This window comes from Silurus aristotelis (genome assembly GCF_946808225.1).
Source record: "Silurus aristotelis genome assembly, chromosome: 12".
NCBI lineage: Eukaryota > Metazoa > Chordata > Actinopteri > Siluriformes > Siluridae > Silurus > Silurus aristotelis.
The window spans coordinates 18040039-18062054 of NC_139585.1; the positions used below are offsets into that span (position 1 = coordinate 18040039).

At 37.2% G+C, this 22016-nt stretch overlaps 1 protein-coding gene across 2 annotated transcripts; it reads left to right on the forward strand.

The window, feature by feature from the left end:
- The first annotated feature begins 1200 nt into the window (after positions 1-1200).
- Positions 1201-17150, forward strand: arhgap17a (Rho GTPase activating protein 17a). Of its 2 annotated transcripts, XM_083556026.1 has the most exons (20): positions 1201-1679; positions 7892-7931; positions 9979-10056; positions 10155-10231; positions 10462-10573; positions 10700-10776; positions 10893-11010; positions 11322-11390; positions 11496-11577; positions 12090-12217; positions 12430-12541; positions 12627-12708; positions 12845-12925; positions 13011-13124; positions 13206-13297; positions 13377-13533; positions 13831-14094; positions 14751-14866; positions 14953-15495; positions 15904-17150. In XM_083556026.1, the coding sequence occupies exons 1-20, from the start codon at positions 1627-1629 to the stop codon at positions 16020-16022; spliced, it is 2514 nt and encodes an 837-aa protein (XP_083412152.1). In that variant the 5' UTR covers positions 1201-1626; the 3' UTR covers positions 16023-17150. The 2 variants fall into 2 exon arrangements, with proteins under 2 accessions (XP_083412152.1, XP_083412153.1); XM_083556027.1 differs by lacking the exon at positions 13831-14094 and having other exon boundaries at positions 1213-1679.
- Positions 17151-22016: the final 4866 nt, after the last annotated feature.

Below are 22016 nucleotides of genomic sequence, written 5' to 3' on the forward strand. Positions count from 1 at the left end.
CTAATACAGCTATTGAGTAAGCTCTTATTAAGGACTTGAAGTCCTTATTTTTCTAAAGTTTTTACAAATAGCATATTCCCCCCCCCCCTTCTTATATTTGGGAAATTTCACCACGGGTCAACTTTGGGCTGACTGTCCCTAATTTGAGCGCCTCTGCTGCACATTAATGAAATGTTTTATTCAGGGTTCTTATGCAGTGCACAGCAGTACAACAGCAAAGTGCAAATACACGACAGGGTATATCATAAATATACAACAAATACACACTAACTAGTCAGGACAACCGATTAGTGTTGGATTACAAGTAAAACAATTAAAACAATAGTATCTAACCTACTGACTGTAAAGATAAATATAGCAGCAAGTAAATTATCATTCTAGTAGTTATTATTAGTGTTGGTATTAAAATTAATATTTATCCATCTTCAGCAACAGCTGTATCTCAGTAACACTAGTGGCAAAGTATATGAGGATTTACCCCATATGGAATGGAAGTCATAGCAGGGCAGCATTCACAATTAGGGAAATTTAGTGCGGTCAATAATTTACCTACTTGTATTTTGGATAGTTGGAGGAAACCCAATAACCTAGAGAAAAACCAACACAACATGGAAAGTATCGCTAAATACATAGACAATAAACAAACTTGTGATAAAACACTGTGTCTCTACTATTCCACCACTGTGCAACACTATTATCCACTCTATTATTATTATTATTATTATTATTATTATTATTATTATTATTATTATTATTATTATTATTGTTGTTGTTGTTGTTATTATTATTATTATTTCAGCTGTGCAAAAAAAAAAATTAAACCAAATGCTTATGCTGTTATTGTTGCTGTGACAAGAATTGGGACAAAATGAAATAATTAAATGTACACAAATGTATTCACGTTTCTGATCAACCCAACTTATAAATGTACACATTGTAAATTTAACTTTATCTAAAGAATAAATTTCTTTATAAAACAAGAATTTCTTTCTTTCTCGATTTTTATCCTTTAAAGATGATGCACCATCTAATACACATTGTGAAGGATTTTGGTCTGTTCCAGTTAGAGCTTTAATCGGGTTTGATCACAGAAACAAATGAAACGCAAAATAAATGGTAATGAATTCAAATCTGAACAGTTTCATATGGAAATCTGTGTAAGTCTAAACACTGCGGTGAATTCTGAATGTCTGATGACTCCATAGGTGTGTCTTAGGAAGGATTGAACTCATCTTCATCCTCATCCTCACAGTGCTGGGAGACTCCTCCAGATCCTCTACTGCATGTGTCAACTTTCTCTTTAATTTCACCTCCTGGCACCGAATGGACTTCACGTCTCGCTGTTGGCTGTAAGGATTTTGTGGAGTAAAATTTTTTGCTTCTTTTTACGAAACCTGGCTGTTTTCTCGTTTTTATTTATCTTCTCATCGACATTTCTTTTTTATATATATCGTGCTGTGCTGCTAGCGTATCCAGCTAGCTCGACAGCTATTCAGCTAGCTAATCATCTGCCGGTCAAATTCCCATCGACTTCAGGGATGATTCAGAGGATCTTCGGCTAATGAAGAAGCATCTCGAAGCTTCCTCTGTGGCGAAATTTGGACTTTTGCCGACTACGATACAATCATGAAGAAGCAGTTTAATCGGATGAAACAACTCGCCAACCAGACAGTTGGCAGGCAAGTAGCTATGAATTGTTAAGCAGTTTTGTGTTGATGTTTGTTGCCAGGACAGGAGCGAGACTAGGGCTGGTTCTTTACCCTTATTTTCCTTCAGCACGCTAACTTCACCTTCTCAACGCTTTATTTCAGCTCAGTCGCTTCGCTTGGGCGAATTTTTCAACATTATACAACAGCAATAGCCCCATTTAGCTCTGTTTAGAGAAGAGAGGCCACAACATCTGCACTTTCTGACAGTCTTTCCCAGACTACACGCGCATCGTAGCCTAACACTCTTTCTATCTATCTATCTATCTATCTATCTATCTATCTATCTATCTATCTATCTATCTATCTATCTATCTATCTATCTATCTATCTAATATAATATATATTACTATAACCCTCGCCTGCTAGGTCTATATGGTCTTTTATCTCTTGCATTATTTTACCATAATCATTATAACTTGCTTGTGTTGAATGAAACTTTTAACCCAGTAGAACCAAAATAAAACGATGAATCGAACAAATAACAGAAACCAAATAGATCTATCCAGATCTAAATCTGTTCATTCACAAGCTCAGTGCATGTTGTCCACCACCCCATGGTTTCCCCTCTGGAGTCCAGTGTAATTTATGTCTGGTATGTGCTTGATCATCATTTCCACACTCCTCTGCTGAGAAGCCCAGAAGCTCTGAATGGCAGCGAATAGATCCGAGGTGGGTTCCTAGAGCGCTTGTGACAGTCACAGAGCAAGTTTAATTTCTTTTTCTGGTCGGCTAACTCGGTGGAGTAAAAACAAAATCCCACAAGGCAGCCAGACAGCTTTTTCTGGTGGTGCTATTTCTGCCCTTGGTCATGAATAGGGTTTGTAATTTGGTCCAACAGTTGCTGATCTGTAAACAGCTACTCGTCACGTAAAAAACTTCGCAAGCTCGTCCGAGAACATGGCATATATGTGTTTTGTTCTATTACACACCCTACTAGATGCCACTGTGCTATTTTTAAATAGGGATCCATGCCTGAGTTTTGGATGTGCTCACGTTTACACACTAAACAGCAAGCACAAAAGAAAAGAAAAACACTTTCTCAGGCTGACTGTGCATTTTCCTGCTGCAATTCCTACATAATATTGTAATATTTTGACCTTGAAGTCTGAGTTGTCTGTCAATGTTTTATGATCATATACATAGTGTGTGCCCCTTTGACACACACTATCATACCCATGCAGTTCATCAGCAGTTAATCAAGCTTCATAAGACTGTATGACAGAATCGTCCATAGCAATATTCAAGTTCTTAATGATTGGGAGCTTTTGTTCAAGAGTTGTACTGTTTCTCAAAGCAGATTCTTCAGCGAGTTCTGACCTTTAACGTTTGTGTGCTCATTTTTTTATTCTGTTTGAATGTTGCAATCTGATCAGTCTCTCGAGGCCTGTATTGCTGCAGCACAGTGGTGTCTTGTTGTGACATGGACGTGTTTTTATCCCACTAATGAACTCATCGCTCAAATAGACCGTGCTTCAGAAAATAAACCCAGACTAGTCATAACTTCACCCCAAACTCTCTATGGGGAAATCGGATTTCCAACACACCCTCCTTCCCAACTTGCTTAGATGAAATCCTGAAACGGATCCTCCGACATCTTGTGCAAGGTACAAAATGAGTTTTCCAACACATTTATTTGCTTCCTAAAGATTTCACACCACTTGTGATGGGCTGCAGTTGAACATATGAGTATTTATTTAGAATTCTATTTTGAATTGCGATGGACCATAACAGTATTAAACGTAGAGGCTGTATCTTTAACAGCGCTCATACATAAAGAACCCATATTTTTGGCTTTAAATGTTGCCCATGTTGTGCCAAATGATAGATATTTACACCTGGAATAGTCATTCAGCAAACTGTGTATTTTGTTAACAGTAAATCAGTAGTCAGTGATGCAGAAAGCAGACTGGTGTATTGAAGTGTTCGGGGCTGTGGGGAGGGCGAGAGGGCAGAACACACGCCTCAGCTGATCCCATGGTTCCTGTGATTGTGAGGAGGCAGTACACTGTGTTCGCCGTGCAGCTCCTCAAAGGAAATCTCTCTTTATTCCGTTTTTAAACAGGAAGTCATTCTGGGGATGTTTTTATATCTAAGAATTGAATCAAGGAATCTGCTCTCTTGCAAGCGCTGACATGTTAACTTTTGTAATGATCATTTACAGTAAAGTACGTAATGATCTATTGGCCTTGTTTGAAATTTTATAGTATAAATATTTAAACACTTTAAGCTCAAGATCAGGTTTGATCATTTTATAAAGATCTGTTTAGTGTTATAATGATGCTTTTGTTTACTTTTAGTTTAATTGAGTGCTTACTATAGGAAGTTGTATCGCCTGAGGACTCCAGCTATTTGCTGTTCCTTTACAACTAAAGGATGACTACTTGTCAGATAATGATTGCCCTACAGTGAGGCTATCAGTGACTTTCATGCAATAAGGAAGGTGTTCCTCCTATTCACACAAAATCCATACTGTTTCTAAGGCTGAACTCATTATTGCTTTACACTGGACCATCCGGTTTCATCGGTCTATTAGCAATAGGCCATATAACTCAGACCATCTTCTCTCAGGCCACATGATTAAAAGAAATTAGAGATCATCTTTGCTCACCTATACGCTCTTTTATTCAACTAAGCCCAAGGCATAGCAGTACTTCAAACACCATTAGCTCAGCCTGTTAGCTGAAAGGCAAAACTGTTATTCAGCTCTCTGCAGGGGTTTTTCCTAGCATGAGGAACTGGCTGGGTTTGCTGTCGAGTGCTCATTAGTTCAGTAGATGATGTGATTAGATCTTTAAGTATTCTTTTTTTCCTGAGTGAACCATTTATTTGAAGATAGTGCTGCAGTTTGAGTATTAGTTTCTTATTTCGGGATTCACATGCTGGCAAAGTTTGTAAGATGTTACTAATAATGATACTAAATAATTGTCAGTTACTGCTGTCTTAGCATGTACTGATGTTAATGTTTATACTTTAAAGGAAACACCAGGAATCATCATCATCTACTTTAGGCTCCATCTGGCTTTGTATTTAAGTTTGTTGCACTGCTAGAGAGTCCAATCGAGACCAACCTATAGCCTCCAAGCAGACACATTCATGTTTATCTACGCGTTTCTTCTGTCGTAATCTCGCTTTTAGTTTTGAATTAATTTCCTGTTACACTGAAACTCGCACATATTCACAAGCGCTCAGATTTACCTCTGTGTATCAGCACTGATTTGCTTTATTGACATTTTCAAATCCTCATGATACATACAGTTTCATTTTTGGTTGTAAGGATATATTTTGCAGACAGGATGCAGTTAGAGAATAGTCACTTCAAAGTAAAGTTAACTAAAAAGACCAGTAGGGTTTTAAAATGTAGTTTTCCCTCTTGTTTGTTTGAATTGATCTTATGGCACTGTGTTTTTGAGCTTGTCATGCATTAGAGATTTGAGGTTCTCACTGGACATGGGACAACAGCTTGGCCCAGGCATGATTCCAAAATGTCTTTTGAATTCTGTCTGGATTTGGTTTCAGGCTTTCTCAGTCCATTTCTTTGCTTCTCTGTGCTAATTGAAAGCAGCTGTCTACCACTGTCCCAAGGTTATTACAGTGCACTTTTACCAGCATGAGAGACTGCAACTTTATGTGAAGCATGGTACAGAGAGTCAAGTCTATAGTTGCAGGAGGTTACACACTTCACACAAATACATTCTTACTGACGACCCACCAGGCATTAATAGTAATGTGATTTGTACTAGACCTTATTATTCCAGAAATGGGTAGATTAATGTTAGTAATGGACATTGTTTCCTTCTATATCACATTATGACAAATATATGTGCATTAATTCTGATCATGTGTCAAAAATTGGTATCGTCTGTAAGACATTTTTAAAGAACACAGAAAAAGTAGTCATTCATTTTCAGCTCCACTGCCAATCTATTCGGCATGTAGGATATTTTGCAGGTCCTGCAACATTATGACATATTTAGTGAACATCTCCATCCTGAGCAGTTTATTAGAAAGACTATGTTAACACTGGATAGGGATTCCCTTTGCTCTTAAAAGAGTCTCAGCTGTTTGTAGCATGGATTCCACAAGATGTATTCCTTTTGATATCCTGGTTCATTTGTAGAAATCTGCAGATTTCTACATTCATGCCCATAATCTGTTTTTCTACAAATGTGTAATATTGGATTTTGACTGGGAAGGCCATTTAAACAAGTAGCGATTATATTATTATTTTTATTTATTTGTTTATTTATTTTTTTTTAATTATTATTATAGATTTTTTTGTGTGAAAATCCAGGCAGATCAACAGTTGTAGAAATGCTCGAATCAGCTTGTCTGGCAATAACATTCATGCCATGGCCAAAATTGCTGATATTACATTTCTGCTTGTTGACATGATACAAAAGTAATTATGAAAGACCATATGGATAATGGGTGCCTTGTCCTTAGTGTTCCAAGGACATACTCTGGGTCCTCCTCCGATTAGGACAAAAGAGCTCCTGAAGATGAATTAATGCATTTATGGTAATTGTATTTGGGGGAAAAACACTATAAATGCAAATACAGTCACATTAATCCTTTTTGTTATATTCTCGTCCCATTCTCACCATCTATCTAAAAATTGAGATCATGAGAATGGGACAAGAAAACAAGTAGATCTCTTGCTAGTCTGTGCCAAATGTGCCTTTTTAGATGATCCTCCCTTCCTTTACAAGTATTACAGGATTATGTGCAAGCTGTGCTGTTTTAACTTTTTCCATGGCAAATTTATAGTGCTGATTTTTTTCCTTAAATAAACTGCTGAATTAAATCAGATTGACTAATTTAAAGCAAATCCAATATTGGGTTCTTGAGTCAAATCATAGAGTACATTGTATTTTGGTTTGTACGTATTGTACTCAGGGTTTCCACAAAGTCTTAAAAAGTAATATTTTGAGAGAAAAAAAAACGTAGGCCTTAAATTTGCTATTGTAGGTCTCAAATCATTCTAAACAGGTCTTAATTTTCCGATGTTCCTGCATCACTTTAGAACGTTTTTTTTGTTTGTTTGTTTTCGTAATGGTGGTGTTTTTTCTTTTGCTAAAATCAAAATATAATATTTGCCATTCGCTGTATGACAAATGAGACCAACATTCAACAGCCAAACAGCTTTCTGTTAATGCTGCGAACCTCCCTTCAATTGTACCACAGACCTAAAACGGATTTTATTTTTTAGCTATTCAGACGTGCAAGTTTAGTGATACTTGGCTTGGAAAAATAAAACTAATTAGGGCTTAGTTAAGGCCAGTTGCTTACAACATATTTGTGTGCGTGTTTTTGATGTCGCGATATAGGCCTTACATTTTATTCTTAATGGTTTTAAAAATATCTTAAAGTCTTAAATATGACTTTTTGAAACATACAAAAGCCCTGTGTACTGTATATACAAATCAAAATACAATACTCTATGATTTGATTCAAGATGATCCATAACCTCGCTAACAGGATTAGTATTCTAGTGAACTAGCACGGGGATGTGTTTTTAATAGAGTCTGTAAAAGCACTTCTGGAAGTCATGCTGAATAAGGGTTGTGCTAAATGCTGTAAATGCATTTAGACTTTGCAGCTTATTGAATAGTGTACAACTGCATCAACACTGTAACCTTTAATGCTGCTAATGCAATGTCTGATTGATCAACTTAAAAAGGAAAGTTAAAAGCTTTCTTAGTCGTTTTGTAATAATAGTGCCTCGTACTAGGAAGGTGTTTAAGTTGTGTGCGAACTGGAACGGGTGTTTATCCACTCTGTATATGGAAGGCACTAATCTGCACCATTGCCAAAAACCTCTTTTAGTTTGCTAATAATAGTAGCTTAGCATCTGTACAGAACAGCTTCACAAGGCCAATGGTGGAATGCTGAAATTCTCTGGGAAAGTGCAGAGCGCACAACTGCTCTCTTAGGATCTGTTGGATGTAGACTGTTATTTTACTTAAATGTCTCCTGTTAGTTTGTCTGATTCTGTGTATGAATGTACCTTATTATTGTGTTGTATAAAATGTTTTACACATTCAGCTCATTATTGATTTACCAAACATTTCATGTGATTACATCTCATCTTTAACCTCAAATATATTGCACTGGAAAACTACCAAAAGTTTATATATGGGACTTTTGTGTGTTTTAAATCCCACTGTTTTTTTTTCTTTCAGAGCTGAAAAAACAGAGGTCCTCAGCGATGACCTGTTACAGGTGACTATTTCCTTTATACAGTAGTGCTGTATGCATTGACTGTCATTCGCTGTGCCAGATCAGTTGTCTATAATTGCTAGTCAGGTTAAGTTTGTCAGGCTGCCTTTAGGATATCTGTCCCCCCGAACACCCCCCCCCCCACCCATATACACCCACCCATATACACCCACCCATATACACCCACCCATATACACACACACACACACACACACACACACACACACACACACACACACACACACACACACACACACACACAGAACAAAAACAGTGAGAATGTCAAGTAAAGTATACCTTACTGAAGTACAAACGAGTTCTTGTCATTCACCACTTTCAGCACACTGCCTTTACCCTGTGAAACAGGTCTGTCTTTAGTTGTGTTTTTCTTTTGGGATGAGTAATGGAACGAGTCATCAGTAAACCTGAATCATTAGTGAAATGACGGAAAAGCTGCGGGTCACTCTGTAGAGACAGGTAGCAGTCACTGCTGCTAGGTAAATACACATGCAAATGCAAACACATTTTTATCATGATATTGAAGAAGATGACTTTAAATGAGTAAACAGAACGTCAGGTGCATTACCTGGGATGTCCTAGAAAATGTATCCCCACCCTGTGAATTCCTGTAGCTAAGCATTGTGGAAAAACAATGAAGCACAGATGAGATCACTGTTTAGAAAATGGATTTTGAAAGTGCATTAGTCATTTTAATTTGATGAAAGAAAGATTTCATCACACTGAGAATAAAAATTATTGTTAGGATTTTGGATGTTTTGAACAGCTGTTAATGCTGCATGTTTCTTTATAGTACTTTGGAATCCTTTGCTTCATCACCCCACACCCAGCTGTGTAGACTAAAGTATAGCTCAGTTGACTTAGAGCTTTTACACACACCCCATGCCAGAGATTCCCCTCCAGGTTTCTTAAATGCCTTTGCATTGTAGACAGCTGGTTTGAGCAATGTACAGAAGGTGATTAATGACCTCGTATTTTTAAAATGACGTCCACATGTTAATACAGTGTTATCACTGTATGTGCTCATCCATGCACTTTTTTTTTTGTCCTCTTGGTAGTGGGCTTTGGCCAGTGTGGTGTTATGTTGAGCAGTTGTAAAACAAGATACTAAACTGATTCCATTGCAAATGGTGCAGACGCTGTTTGAGCTTGTTTAGTCTACTGTTGGTCTGCCGGTGTTTTGCGTGGGATGGAAACAGGGAAACATTTATAAAAGACCTTTGCACTAGCTAATCCAAACAGGATCTTTCCCAGCACCGAAAGAATAGGACGTAGTCAGTGGATTCCCCTTGTTCCCATGCCAGGTGGAGGGTATCCTCTCTGTCCGTCTGCAGGAGACGCCCATGCACAGGGAACGAGTGGTGGACTCAGCTGTGTGGTCCTGGAATGACATGGGAATGACAACAAACAAATATTGTGGGATTTTATTTTAGGTAGGGAATATTTTCTGTGACTAAATAGACCTACATCTCAGGATTTCCCATCTTTAATCCAGTCTTTGTCAGCTGTAGTGATTAACTCAAGTAATGAGGCATGCATAGCTGGCAATTATTTGAAGAAATATTTCTGAACAGACAGCCAGATCCTCAGATGTACCTGTTCCTGTGTGTCACATTTGTAAAATGTATATCTTTATGAATTTTCCTTGGGCAAGGGTGTAAATCAACCTAAAACCCAGCAACAATGATTAGATGATTTACAAGCATTTTTCTCTCTGCTCTCAGTAAAAGTGATTTGCTTACGTTTGCCTGCAGGCATTTTGTCCTTTTTTTGTTTTTGTACTTTTTGTACTTTTTAAATTTTTTTTTTTCTGCTTTACATACAATACACAAGTTGATTAATACCATGCTTCATATCACAGTAGTGAGCGCACTGTTTTCTGCACACACAGTGTGTCAAAAGCCTCAGCATTGTATTTCACAGTTGTCTGTGGTATTTTGCAGAGGTGGATCTTGTTGCTGCTATGCAGCCTGATTCAGGTTTGTGCACTAAGCTGTGGTTTGCTATTGATGTTTTATATTGCTTTCCACAGATCGAACGTCGCATGGAGCTGGTGCGGGCTGTTTCCCACAACACACACAAGAGACTAGTTACATGTCTGCAGGGGCAGGTATGCACAGATGTGGAGAAGAGACATGAAAGAGTCCTTTACGCTTTACACTCCCCAGCACCACTTGAGTTGTTGAATTTTGTTTCTGTGTCTTGCAGAAAAAGCTCCCATTGACAGCATTGTCGCAGGCCATGCTAGATGGTGGAAGCCAACTAGGAGAGGAGTCTCTTATTGGGTAAATGTGAAGTGTGTTTTAAGCTACTTTTTTTTTTTTACATAAGAGTGCTTTAAAAACTCTTCAGCACAGCACTTAGACTTTTTTTTATATTTCTATATTCTTAAACTTATGTAAAAGTAATATAATAATTATTTTTAAATGCTGCCCATTGCAGGGTTTAATGCAGCATTTGGTACGTCCTAATGACTATAAAGTGCCTTTCAGCATATTTGGCTACTCTCTGTTAGGAAAATGATGGAGTTGTGTGGTGAGGCGGAGAACAGACTGGCGTCTGAGTTGATGCAGCATGAGATTCAGATTGAGAAGGACATTCTAGACCCACTGAATCAGTTAGCTGAGGTAAGATCACAAGTCTCTCCTAGTTTATAGGCCCCAATGTTCTCATACTATACAGTAAGTGGCTGTTTTTAAAACAATGCCTGTGTGGCTTTGATTATATTTATTCTCATTCACACATTCTCTCAGGTGGACATCCCCAACATACTCAAACAGAGAAGGCAGCTTGCCAAGCTGGTGCTAGACTATGATTCTGCACGAACAAGGTCATTTTTTGTATATTTTATGTTTTGAGTTTGAGGTTATTTTCCATTTACATCACTGTGACAAGGATTGCCAGTCAGCTGATAGACAATAAAAACCCCTATTGTCTCACACTCAGATGGTTGCAGGCAACCAAATCCATAATCTCCGGAACAAACACACAAGCACTGACAGCCAAGGCAGACTCACTTAAGGAAGAGATGGATGAAGCAATGAACAAAATGGAGCTCTGCAAGGTGTGTAGACTGGTTTTGAAATGTTTGTGCTAAAACAAATTTTGTACAAAAGCACAATATCTCTTCACTAGTACTTTCCAAATTTAGAATTACTTCCTCTTTGTTTAGCTAATTATCAACCCCCCCCCCCCACAGCCATGCAAAAAAATGTATCATCCATAGAATATATCTTCCAAATCTAGTGTGTGTAAAGCATTAATGCAACTGTGTGTGTGTGTAAAGTGATTAATTCTATTTAGCATATTCCTTTTTGTATTTAAGTAAATACTTAATACTTCGGGTTATATAGGTTCTTCTTGTCTCTCTTTTAGGATCAACTTTCTGCTGACCTGTATAATTTTTTCTCAAAAGAGGGGGAATATGCTTGCTACTATGTAACTGTAAGTGAATTTAGAGGTTTTTTAGTCAGATTATATAATAATTACTGTATGAAGGTAATTAGATTTTTATTCCATCTTTTAACTCAATTTGTTGACTGTTTTCAGTTATTAGAGGCTCAAGCGGATTACCACAGAAAATCTCTCTCCGTGCTGGAAAGTGTCTTGCCAACTATTAAGTCACAGCAAGGTGTGTCTGCACCACTGACAACTTTTAAAGTTTTGTTTATTTCAATGTTTCAGTACAATACAGAGTACAATAAAATAGAGTTTGTTACAATAAACTACAGTTTGAGGAATTAATTAGGGAAATCTTTACACCTACTCCAGTTCTTTTGAAGAAACAATAAGTGCAATCATTTGCAATAATATGATGTTCCGTTTAAGCTGTTATTTATCTTTATATGCTCTATTTAAATCCCAGCTTTGTGTGAGAACGTGTGTCAGAATTGTTATGCTGCGCTTTATCTGTGGTGGGAGGCTGGCGCACTTAACCACCCAGCATGTGAACTATGAGTCACACACCTTGCTTCTCACCTACCTCCTTCAGCAATCATCAATAAAGAATGGGGGCAGGTTAAGATGCTTTGATCTTAACTGGTTACAGTTAATTACTGAAGAAATCCAGCCAATAAAAAAAAAAAAAAAAATTTATTAAAAAAGTGGTCTGTGTGGTCTTACCCTTACTGTATGTTTCACCAGACTCATGGACAGAGAAGCCAGCATTTGGAACAGGCTTAGATGAGCACCTGAAGCGGAGTAGCAGAGAGATAGCGCTGCCCATAGAGGCCTGTGTTATGATGCTGCTGGAAACGGGCATGAAGGAAGAGGTATGACAACAATCAGAGGAAAATAAATAACTTAAAACAACACGCTTTTTACTTGTAATGTTTACTTATCAATTAGAATATAACAATTAATTGGAAGGTAACAAATTGAGAAAAGATACCAAGAGATCCAAGCTTTAAATTAATTACAAATCTAAATATGATGTAAACTTTTGTGTGTTCGCTCCATGGCTCTCATTTTGCTCTCTGAACAGGGTCTTTTCCGGATAACTGCAGGAGCCTCCAAACTGAAGAAGCTCAAGGCAGCGCTGGATTGCTCCACATCTCAACTGGAGGAGTTCTACTCTGATCCACATGCAGTTGCTGGTACAATAGCAGGCTTTTCTCCTTCAATATTGAAAATATCATTATTGGTCATTTATGGGACTTTCTTTTAATATTGTCTAATTAGGGGCTTTAAAGTCTTACCTAAGGGAACTGCCAGAACCTCTTATGACTTATGAACTCTATGATGAATGGATTCAGGCATCCAAGTAAGTCAGTTCATGCACTAAATAGGAAAAAAAATTATTACTGTTTTTCTTTAGTAACAACCGATAAAAGTAATTGCATTTAGTTGTGGCATCTTTCCTTCTTTTAATTTTTGACATTTTATTTAAATCTGTCTAGTATTTCTGATCCAGACAAAAGGTTACAAGCTTTATGGGTGACCTGTGATCAGTTACCAAAAAACAATAAAGCTAACTTTAGGTAAGTTTTCTCAAAACTATTTAAATGTAAGTGTCACCCAGCCGTATCATTTGACTGATCACTGAGTAAGATTCTATTTTAATAGATATCTGGTGAAGTTCCTTGCCAAGCTTGCTCAGGAAAATGAAATTAACAAGATGACCCCCAGCAACATAGCAATTGTCTTGGGACCAAATCTGTTATGGCAAAAAACAGAAGGGTGAGAATTTTATTCTGATTTTAGAAGAATGTACATGTTCTGAACTCTGAAGGCCCTAAAGCATTATGCCTTTATTTATAGGAGTCTAGCAGAGATGGCAGCTGCAACCTCTGTCCATGTCGTTACTATTATCGAGCCCATCATTCAACATGCAGACTGGTTTTTCCCTGAAGGTAAAGCCAATAACATTTTTCACCCCAAGACAAAAAACGATTAAACAAAGACTGAGGTATATACATATTATCTGTTTAGATGTGGAGTTCAATGTATCAGGCATGTTTTCGATGCCAACACCAATGACGAATCATGTCAACCATCTGACCATATGTGACTATGACTCGGGCACAATGGAGAGGAAAAGACCCAATAGTATGTTGGGACCTGATAATGACTTGGCCAAACGAGACAGGTACACTCACCAACTGTAAACTTTCCACTGTCTCACTGTAAATAATCCTCTAATTAATCCTCTGATGTGTTGTAAAGGTTTTCAACTGTATTCTTTGTTAATTAGTAAAACTACATCCACTACTGATACTGAAGTAAATTTTCTGAAAAGCACATTTTGTAGCTTCTGCTTCACTGGGGGTAATACGGGTTTATCTTTAGATGCTAATACTTTCTTTCCTGTTCTATTCTGTGTGGTGTTGCTCACTTGGGATCATTTCTGCACTTGTGGAGTCTTTACTGTCTTTATTTCCTTTAGCTCTGCTAACAAATTAATGGATCACAATCCCCGTAGAGGCAGTACACTAACTAGAAAGCAGCACGCTTCCCCTGCCTTCCAGCCCCCTCTGCCCCCGGTGGAGGCTGTCAGTATTGCAGGAAGCCAGCCAGTAGCTGAGCTCCTGGTACAGCAGCCTGCACCAGAGGGCCTGGGTATGGAGGCCTGCCAGCCTAGCTTGGCACTGGGGATGGCAGCCCTAGCAGCAGCACAGCAGCTTCTAGCACAGCAAACTGAAGAGCTCAGGTAAGAGGTATAGTATTGCTCTATAGGACCAGTGAGCCACCTTGCTTATTATTGTGTAAAAACGACCATGCTTCCTTTACCAATCGATTTGTGTTCATACTAATTGAGTAGGCAGAACAGTTTTCATTATTTTCATCATGTTATGCACAGAACACTGATTATGGCTTCTGGCTTATTGAACAATATCTAAACTCAAAACTGACCCTGTGCACTTTGGTAGTTTTTTGTCTCTAGTCTTAATATTGAAATATTTTGCTAGTAAGCAAAAAGTCCTGTTTTTTACTGTAATATCCCGGCATAAATATAATTTCAGACTTCTATTCGGGTACCGGGTGGGTTTCACTTCCTCTCTCTACACTACCACCTTTCACTTTGTTTTGAAATCCATCTAATCATGGAAGATGTTTTTATTATTTGCTTTTCATGTCTTTAAAAGCACAATGTATATAGATCCCATCTGGATGATTACCTGAATCATGATATTTATCTTTTAATTTTGTCCATGCTTTTGCATACTGCAAATTGTTTTGACAGTATTGTGACAAGATCTGCTTTTCATCAGTCACAGTATGAATTATTTGTAAAGAATTTATGGCATGAAAAACAGTAATTCCTTCTATTTCATGAAAGCATACATTTACATGTGTTTTTGGCAGTTTAAAGTCAAGTGATGCAGCATCCACACCTCAGAAAAATGGTTGTGGAACTTCACAACTGAGTGTGGCATCTCCAACAACAGGATCAGGACACAGCCCTCTCATGGCACGCAGAGGTAAACCCACAACTGTTTAATTCAATGTGCCATAAATTATCATTGGTCTAATTCTGCTCAGATTTTTTTTTATCTGTTTTAAATAGCTATTAAAAAGCCTGCTCCTGCTCCTCCTAAACCAACCAATCCACATTCAGTTCAGCCAGGCAACCAGTCAACTCCACAGTCTTCATGTGGGACTCCTCAATCGCTCTCTCCCTCTCCGAGACCACTCTCCACTCACTCACCAAGCAGTCTTAGCCCTACTCAATTAGTAATTCAGTCTAGCACAATACCTCGGCGCTATTCAAGCAACCAGCCTCCCCTACAGGCCCCCAGCCACCCCCCTCCAGAGCCACCCAGCCATGTCACTCCTCCTCCACAGCCTACAGCAGTTGGAGAGCCAGGAGAGGAAACATCTCCGCCCAGTACTCCCAGTCCTCCTAAAACTCCTCCACCTTCAATGGTCCCCATTGAAAATGCAAGCACAAATGTTTCCTACCCGTTTCAGTCCGGTTCTCTGCCTCGGCCTCGGCCAGTGCCTAAACCGCGCAATAGACCCACTGTTCCACCTCCACCACAGCCTCAGAGTGTGTCAAGTGACCCAAGTGAAACTAATGACCTCTGGAGTGCAGCCTACAAAATGATGGGTTAGTCACCATTGATTGCAACATTGTCAATTAATTATGTTGTGTTCAGGCAGATTTAAAACTTTTTCAAAGTTGTCATTAAGCATCACTATAAAACAAAAAAACAATTGACTCATAGTTACATTTATTTATAGTTATATAGTTACAACCTAATAATTTATTCATTGGAATTATTATTATACTAAAAAGTAACTTGTCTTCAGACTTGCATATTACTGGTTTAAAGCAAGTAATTTTCTGTACCTTTACAAATTTTACTTGAATGTTTGGACAGACAGAACATAAACAAGCATGGTTATTTCCCTGCTTTGTTGTTGTCCTGCTTTGTTAAAGGTAATCCATGAACCTGTTTGTACTGTAAGAAATTGTAATGATTGGGTAGACAGTAACTTTACTGTATTTGTTCAGATCCAGGGATGTCATTTAAAGGGCTGGGTCAAGTCCTTGTTCCTGACATTGTACCAGATCAGCAGCCTGTCACACAGCTAAAGGACTCGGACTTGGACTCAGAGAGCACCGTTCTGTAAAGGTGAGGATATGGCTGCCATAAACCTGCTACCTGTTCCTCACAGCCCATGGACTCTCTGAAATGCTGCTGCTTCTTCCCTTTCACCAAGTTCTCATCAGCTTGGTTGCATTTCACCAAAGATTTGAACCATCAGTAGCTCCTGGAGGAATAGTGGCATGGGGACATTGCATGGCATCAAGCAGATTAAATCGATCACTCTAACGTTCATTTTATTGCAAGAAACTGAGAAATAGGTGAAGGTACTAGATGGAGTTTCTTAAGTGGCCTTAGATTAAAAAAGCGTGAGAGAACAAACCATATTAAGCTTGGAATATCATCAGAAACCGTATACTGTGGCTTTAGAGAGTACCTTGTGACTGCAGGTTTCCAGTCAGCTAATATACTCGAATCCTGATTTTATGTATGAAACTGTCCTATATCTGTTTTCATCAACACATTCCAAAAGGCTTAGGTCAAACTCAGCTGTACTGTTTTTCATTTTGAAAGTCTTATTATGCCTCTCACATTTAGCTACATTTTCTGCAATTTATTATAAATGTAATCTATTACCTACAGTATAAAAATGTACACATGCCACCGGGTTAGTATTCTGTTTTCAAACGTTAATGTTTTCCTAAACCTGGGGCATTAATGTGATTAGTTCCTCATGACAAAAGCAGCAAATAATGTGTGTAAGAATTAGTTACCTGTGTATGAAATAATGAGTGAAACATTTAGCAGGTAATGTGTTGGTTTAAATATTTGGTAAATGGCAGAAGTACAACAAATAAAAAAAGAATTCTGACAGTCTGTGACTTGTTGGACAAGAACACTGTGTGATATATGAATGTTTTACTGTGTTAAAAAGCTCATAATATCTTGAATGATAACAAGTGACCCAAAATTGTCCCATTCTTAAATTGACATACACTAAGGATGATCTTAATTTTGTGTGTGTTAATGGGCCTTGCCTTTACCTTGCTGCCTTACCCATTCTAATGTTTAGAAAATAAACTAAGGTGTGTATATATGCAAATGGTGTGCAAAGAACAAACTTTTGAAATAAGAAATCTGGGGGGAAAATGCTTGCTATTACTGCTTTAAATTGAATTAATAAAGCACAATACCAACTCCTTTTATGTTTTTTAATTATGTGCTTCAGTGACTTCTTCCTTTGTAGATATTCTTTGTTGCAAGTGTCTTTTTCTTTACTTTCTCTTCCAGTAGAGTTAATGACTGGTTGGCCACACAGTTCCTTATAACACAAACATGATTTCAGAATTCAGAATTTAACAAACCTGAACACTTTCAATTACATAAATGGACCTCCATGAGGATGTTGACTGGTTTTGTGTAGCTCTGAAGGACGGTAGTGGGAGAATGTAACCTTTGGCTCGGGCAGCGGTGAATAATGGTTTCCTCTTCCCGCTCAAGAGCCTGTTCCTTTGCATCTTGCCACGATGTTTTCCTCCTCTCCATTTAATTATCATTGTACATAATTTTCTAATAATTTAATAATCAGTTATATTTACTCTGAAACTGACTGATTGAGGAGGGTTCACATAGTTGTTTGTAGTGAGTGCCATTTTTGTAACCTATTTAAGAGGGAACCGGTGGTGTTTAAACCTGTAGCACTAAAATAATTTTAGGACAGTAAACTAAATATTGCAATATTTTAAATAAATATTTAAATATTGCAACTGCTGGTTTATTTACTCCAGCTTTTATTTCCCAATCTGAATTTTTAGCTCCGTCTGCAGTAGGAAAGCTGAGCTGCTCAGTTAAGGGTGGGGTTATTTGGAAGAAAGGAAAGGCTTGTTAGTGTTTTCATTACAGTTTGGCATAATATAAGAATTGTCTGCCCATTACCAGCCATGTGTTGTGGGGATTGGGGCAGTTCAACAGAAAGAGAAATAAAGAACATGCCTGACATTCGGTCGTGTGCTGGTGTCTGCTACGATAATCCACATCAAAACGCAGTTCACCTCTCCGGTAACGCAAGACTCTTAAATAATACAAACCTTTAAACGCTGCATTAGCATAATTGAAATGAGCAGTAGAATGAGAACTTTGTTCATGTACTTAAGTAGATTTTTCTGGTATCAGAACTTTACGTCACTAATTATTTTTCGAAAAACTTTTTACTTTCACTCATTACACAAAAATCTGTACTTTCTACATCTTACATTTTCAAACCAGACTTTACTTTTCTATTTGGTGACATGATCAATATTTTTTCTTCTGACTGCATGTCATTTTCAGCCCATCAACCTATTTCTTGTCATTGCGTGGCTTTTTCAACCTCCCACTGGTGTATCATTTATATCACGCACCACAGACGTAGGCTGGTTTACGAAGCTAAACACTGAGCAGAAGGCAACAGGAAGTATGAGGTTAACGTGGATGAGACAGAGGGAGTCTGAAATGTAAACATGACTAAAAAACAGAGACATTCCTGATCCCCTGATCATCATCATCTTTTCTCTGCTTGTGTTCTATATGATGGATACGTTCATTAGATAACATTTAAAGTTCCTTTGCATTAATATATTATGATGTGAGGTCCAGTTACCAGTGTGGCACAAAAACAGGTAGCAGTAATGACCACTTTTTAGTTAAGAACATGTCAAAGCCTATACTTCTTGACTTAAACCGAGTCAGTATCAGTACTTCTATTTCAGTTAAGGGTGTGTCCTTGAGCCAACTTTGTTTAAAAAAAAAAAAAAATGAAAAAAAAAAAAATAAGTGCTTGATGTGCAGGTGCCTTGAAATAAATAAATAAAAAGAATAGAAAAAGTGCACAATTTAATGAGGTGGGATAACAGAACCTGTGTATTTTATATACACAGGTTCTGTTATCCCACCTCATTAAATTTGTGCACTTTTTCTATTCTTTTTATTTATTTCATAGTTCACATAAACTGGGATTTTAGTGTCACTGTTTGTATGACAGAATATTCAAGCCAGTTGCTAAGCAGTATAAACCAGGGCCTGAAAGATTACAGAACATGAAAATGATTCATGACAAAGTTGCAGCTGGTAGGATACATTTTAGACATTTATGAAATATTATTGTGCTCAGAACAGTGCATGAATAAAGTTTTAACAATATACATATCAGAGGCATGCAGTCAGGAGAGAGGAGAGGCAGTGATGAGGCAGTGCCTCACCTATCATATACCATTAAAAGAAAAATTGTGAAATAGTGAAATTTCAGGAGAGCATTATCTCTCTGTTGTGTGTTATAAATGCCATTTTTTTCCTATCATTCTGTTTTTATGGTCAAAACGGCTGAATTCGGCTGTAATTCCCGGCAAGGCATAATGCAGTGCAGACAGCTCTGCCTCACCTTGGATTGCGCAATCCCATTCACACTGATCAGGAAATACACGTGTCCTGGGATTCACATCACATCTGTGTAAAAAAAAATATTCTGAGTTGTTGCTGTCAATAAAACTGCAATAATAAAAGGAATATGAGAGACAGCCATCACCTGTCCGCATGTTGACATGCGAGAGCCCGAGTACTGACTACAGATATTCGTCGACTTACCACGATTGGGACCGACAGACCGGTCGTAACACCAGTTGGTCGTAAGTAGAGTAGGCTATATGTAAAACGATGCAGGAAACTGGTACGATGCAGGAAACTGATACTGGTCAGCGATTGCGGTCGTAAATCGAATGGTCGTAAGTTGTATAGGTCGTAGGTCGACGACTACCTGTATATAACATTAAATAGCGTTACCTAATTAAACCCAATTATTGACAAATCATTTCATGTCTTTGAGGTTGAAAGAAATGTAAATCTGGCTTTCTATCCTTAATGGATGATTGATGTACACCAGGAGTAACCCTCTCTCAGTGGGGTTGTAATATAGATAGAAACTCTGTGGTATCCATAAGACAAAGCAGGTGAAGTTCAAGCTGCTGAAAACATTTTAGCAATTTATCCCTTTCGCTTATCAGCTCTGCCTTATTTTTTGCTACACAAACCATATAAATAATGCCTCTCTGAGAAACAAAAAAAGTAATAGTACATTTCCCTTAAAATAAAGTGACCAACTAAACTCCCAAATAACTAGCATTTAGCTCAAATATCTCTATAAATTAGCTAACCAGTTAGTGAAAAGTGAAGACAGTAAACCGGGTTAGATATTTAACTGAACTGCACTAAAATGCACCACATTATTATTAATGTTTTTTTTGTTGTTTTATAAGAGAGAATTTCTGTATGAATTTAAGTGTAAAAATTGCTTCCAGAGACGAGTGATTTAGTGATTGTTCGTTCATGAACGAGTCTTTATTGTGACAGAAGAACGTGTAGTCTCAAATATTAATTAGTTCATTTTTTAGCATGAGCATCGCAACAGAAAACAGAATTGAGTAGTTCATGAGTCCTTTTGTCCAAGTCTTCAGTTATTTAGTCACGTGACTCCCATAGACACTACACAACGCAATAGATCATTTATTTATTTATTTTTTTCTCCCCTGAATCTTTATATTATTGTTAAAATAATTATGGGAGTCACGTGACAAAAGAACGAGCAAATCGGACCAGAAGATATGAGAAGATGAGCAACTCAATTTGTTTATCATAATTTATCAATAGCTGCATTATATTTTAATTATTGGAACTATAGTCAAAGTTCTTGTATGTAGACGTGTTGGAATATTTGCTTATTGAAAATTTTACATTTTATTTATTTTATTTCTGATCAAAGGAACGTAATGAACTAAATGACAAAAACAAAACAAAACAAAAAAAAACTAACAAAAAAATTATTTTTTCAATTTTTTGATTTAAAGAACCAAGTCACTAAAATGATCCGCCCTTTCCTTCACTACTGCTAGGGATGAACTGATCGATCCTAAACTATCGATACCATTGATACTGGCATTGTATCAAAAGGATCGATTCTCAAATAGAAGTATCAATCCTATCTGTTTTTTTTAAACAAGTGAGTTTAGAATATTTTAACAATATCTATACGCCATACATTATATATATATATATATATATATATATATATATATATATATATATATATATATATATATATATATATATATATATATATTAATAATACTTAAATAATAAACTATCTAAATACTAAAGAGAAATGTCATCTTCTTCCGCTGTACCTCCGCTTATCATGACAGCGTTTGCTCACCCATTCCAAGCACTCAGCGTAGGTTTAAAAGGGGATTTGAGTGCATGGCTGAGATCATGACTGTAAAAAAATAAGCATATTCTAGAGTTATTTCACTCCAGTTAACAATGATGAAGCTTCATGTGACATGCCAAAAAAAACAATACGCCACTGTGACAATACCACAAATATGACAAAACATCCAAAACACCCTATAGAGCATGACTGAGAAGAGCGGAGGAGGTAAGACAGACACGACCCCCATCTTCTCGCTTGATTCTTTAGCAGAATCGTTTCAGAGAGCTATACTTTATACCATACAGATTGTTTTAGATATAAAGGTATTACAGTATTTTGTGTGAAGCAAAATATTACACTGTATATAAGTATAAATAATTCAACTGGAAAAAAATTTAACATTAGATTTTTATTAAATCATTTTATACATATTTCATGGATTTATCGGTATTGAAAATAAAATTATCGATATCGCCAATCCCTAACTACTGCCATTGTGCTAATACCCATGGCAGAACAGCAGAGGGCAGTTCTGCGACAGAGCATCACACTGGCACATATACAAATATTCATAATCAAAAATTAAATTAAAATTAGGGTTACTTAGGGTTGAATTCCAATAAAATAAAATTAAAATAGCTTTAAATCAATTCAAGGTTAATCTATAACACCCTAAACCGTGTGTATTGTAATTTTGTGTGTTTAAATAATTGCTATCTATTTTTGTTTATATATTAGTCCATATATTTATATTATCTTTCTGGCAGCCCTGCTGAACATATGTGCTTTTGTACAGTGTGATGAAAAGCAAGTCAGTACATGAATGAATCAGACATCCATCAG

What these genes read in the sequence shown, in the direction of transcription:
- arhgap17a (XM_083556026.1), top strand. Translation starts at nt 1,627, where the DNA reads ATGAAGAAGCAGTTTAATCGGATGAAACAACTCGCCAACCAGACAGTT. An exon ending in CAGCAAACTGAAGAGCTCAG is followed by an intron (nt 14,095 to 14,750) that starts GTAAGAGGTATA and finishes TGTTTTTGGCAG; the next exon opens with TTTAAAGTCAAGTGATGCAG. An exon ending in CCCTCTCATGGCACGCAGAG is followed by an intron (nt 14,867 to 14,952) that starts GTAAACCCACAA and finishes TGTTTTAAATAG; the next exon opens with CTATTAAAAAGCCTGCTCCT.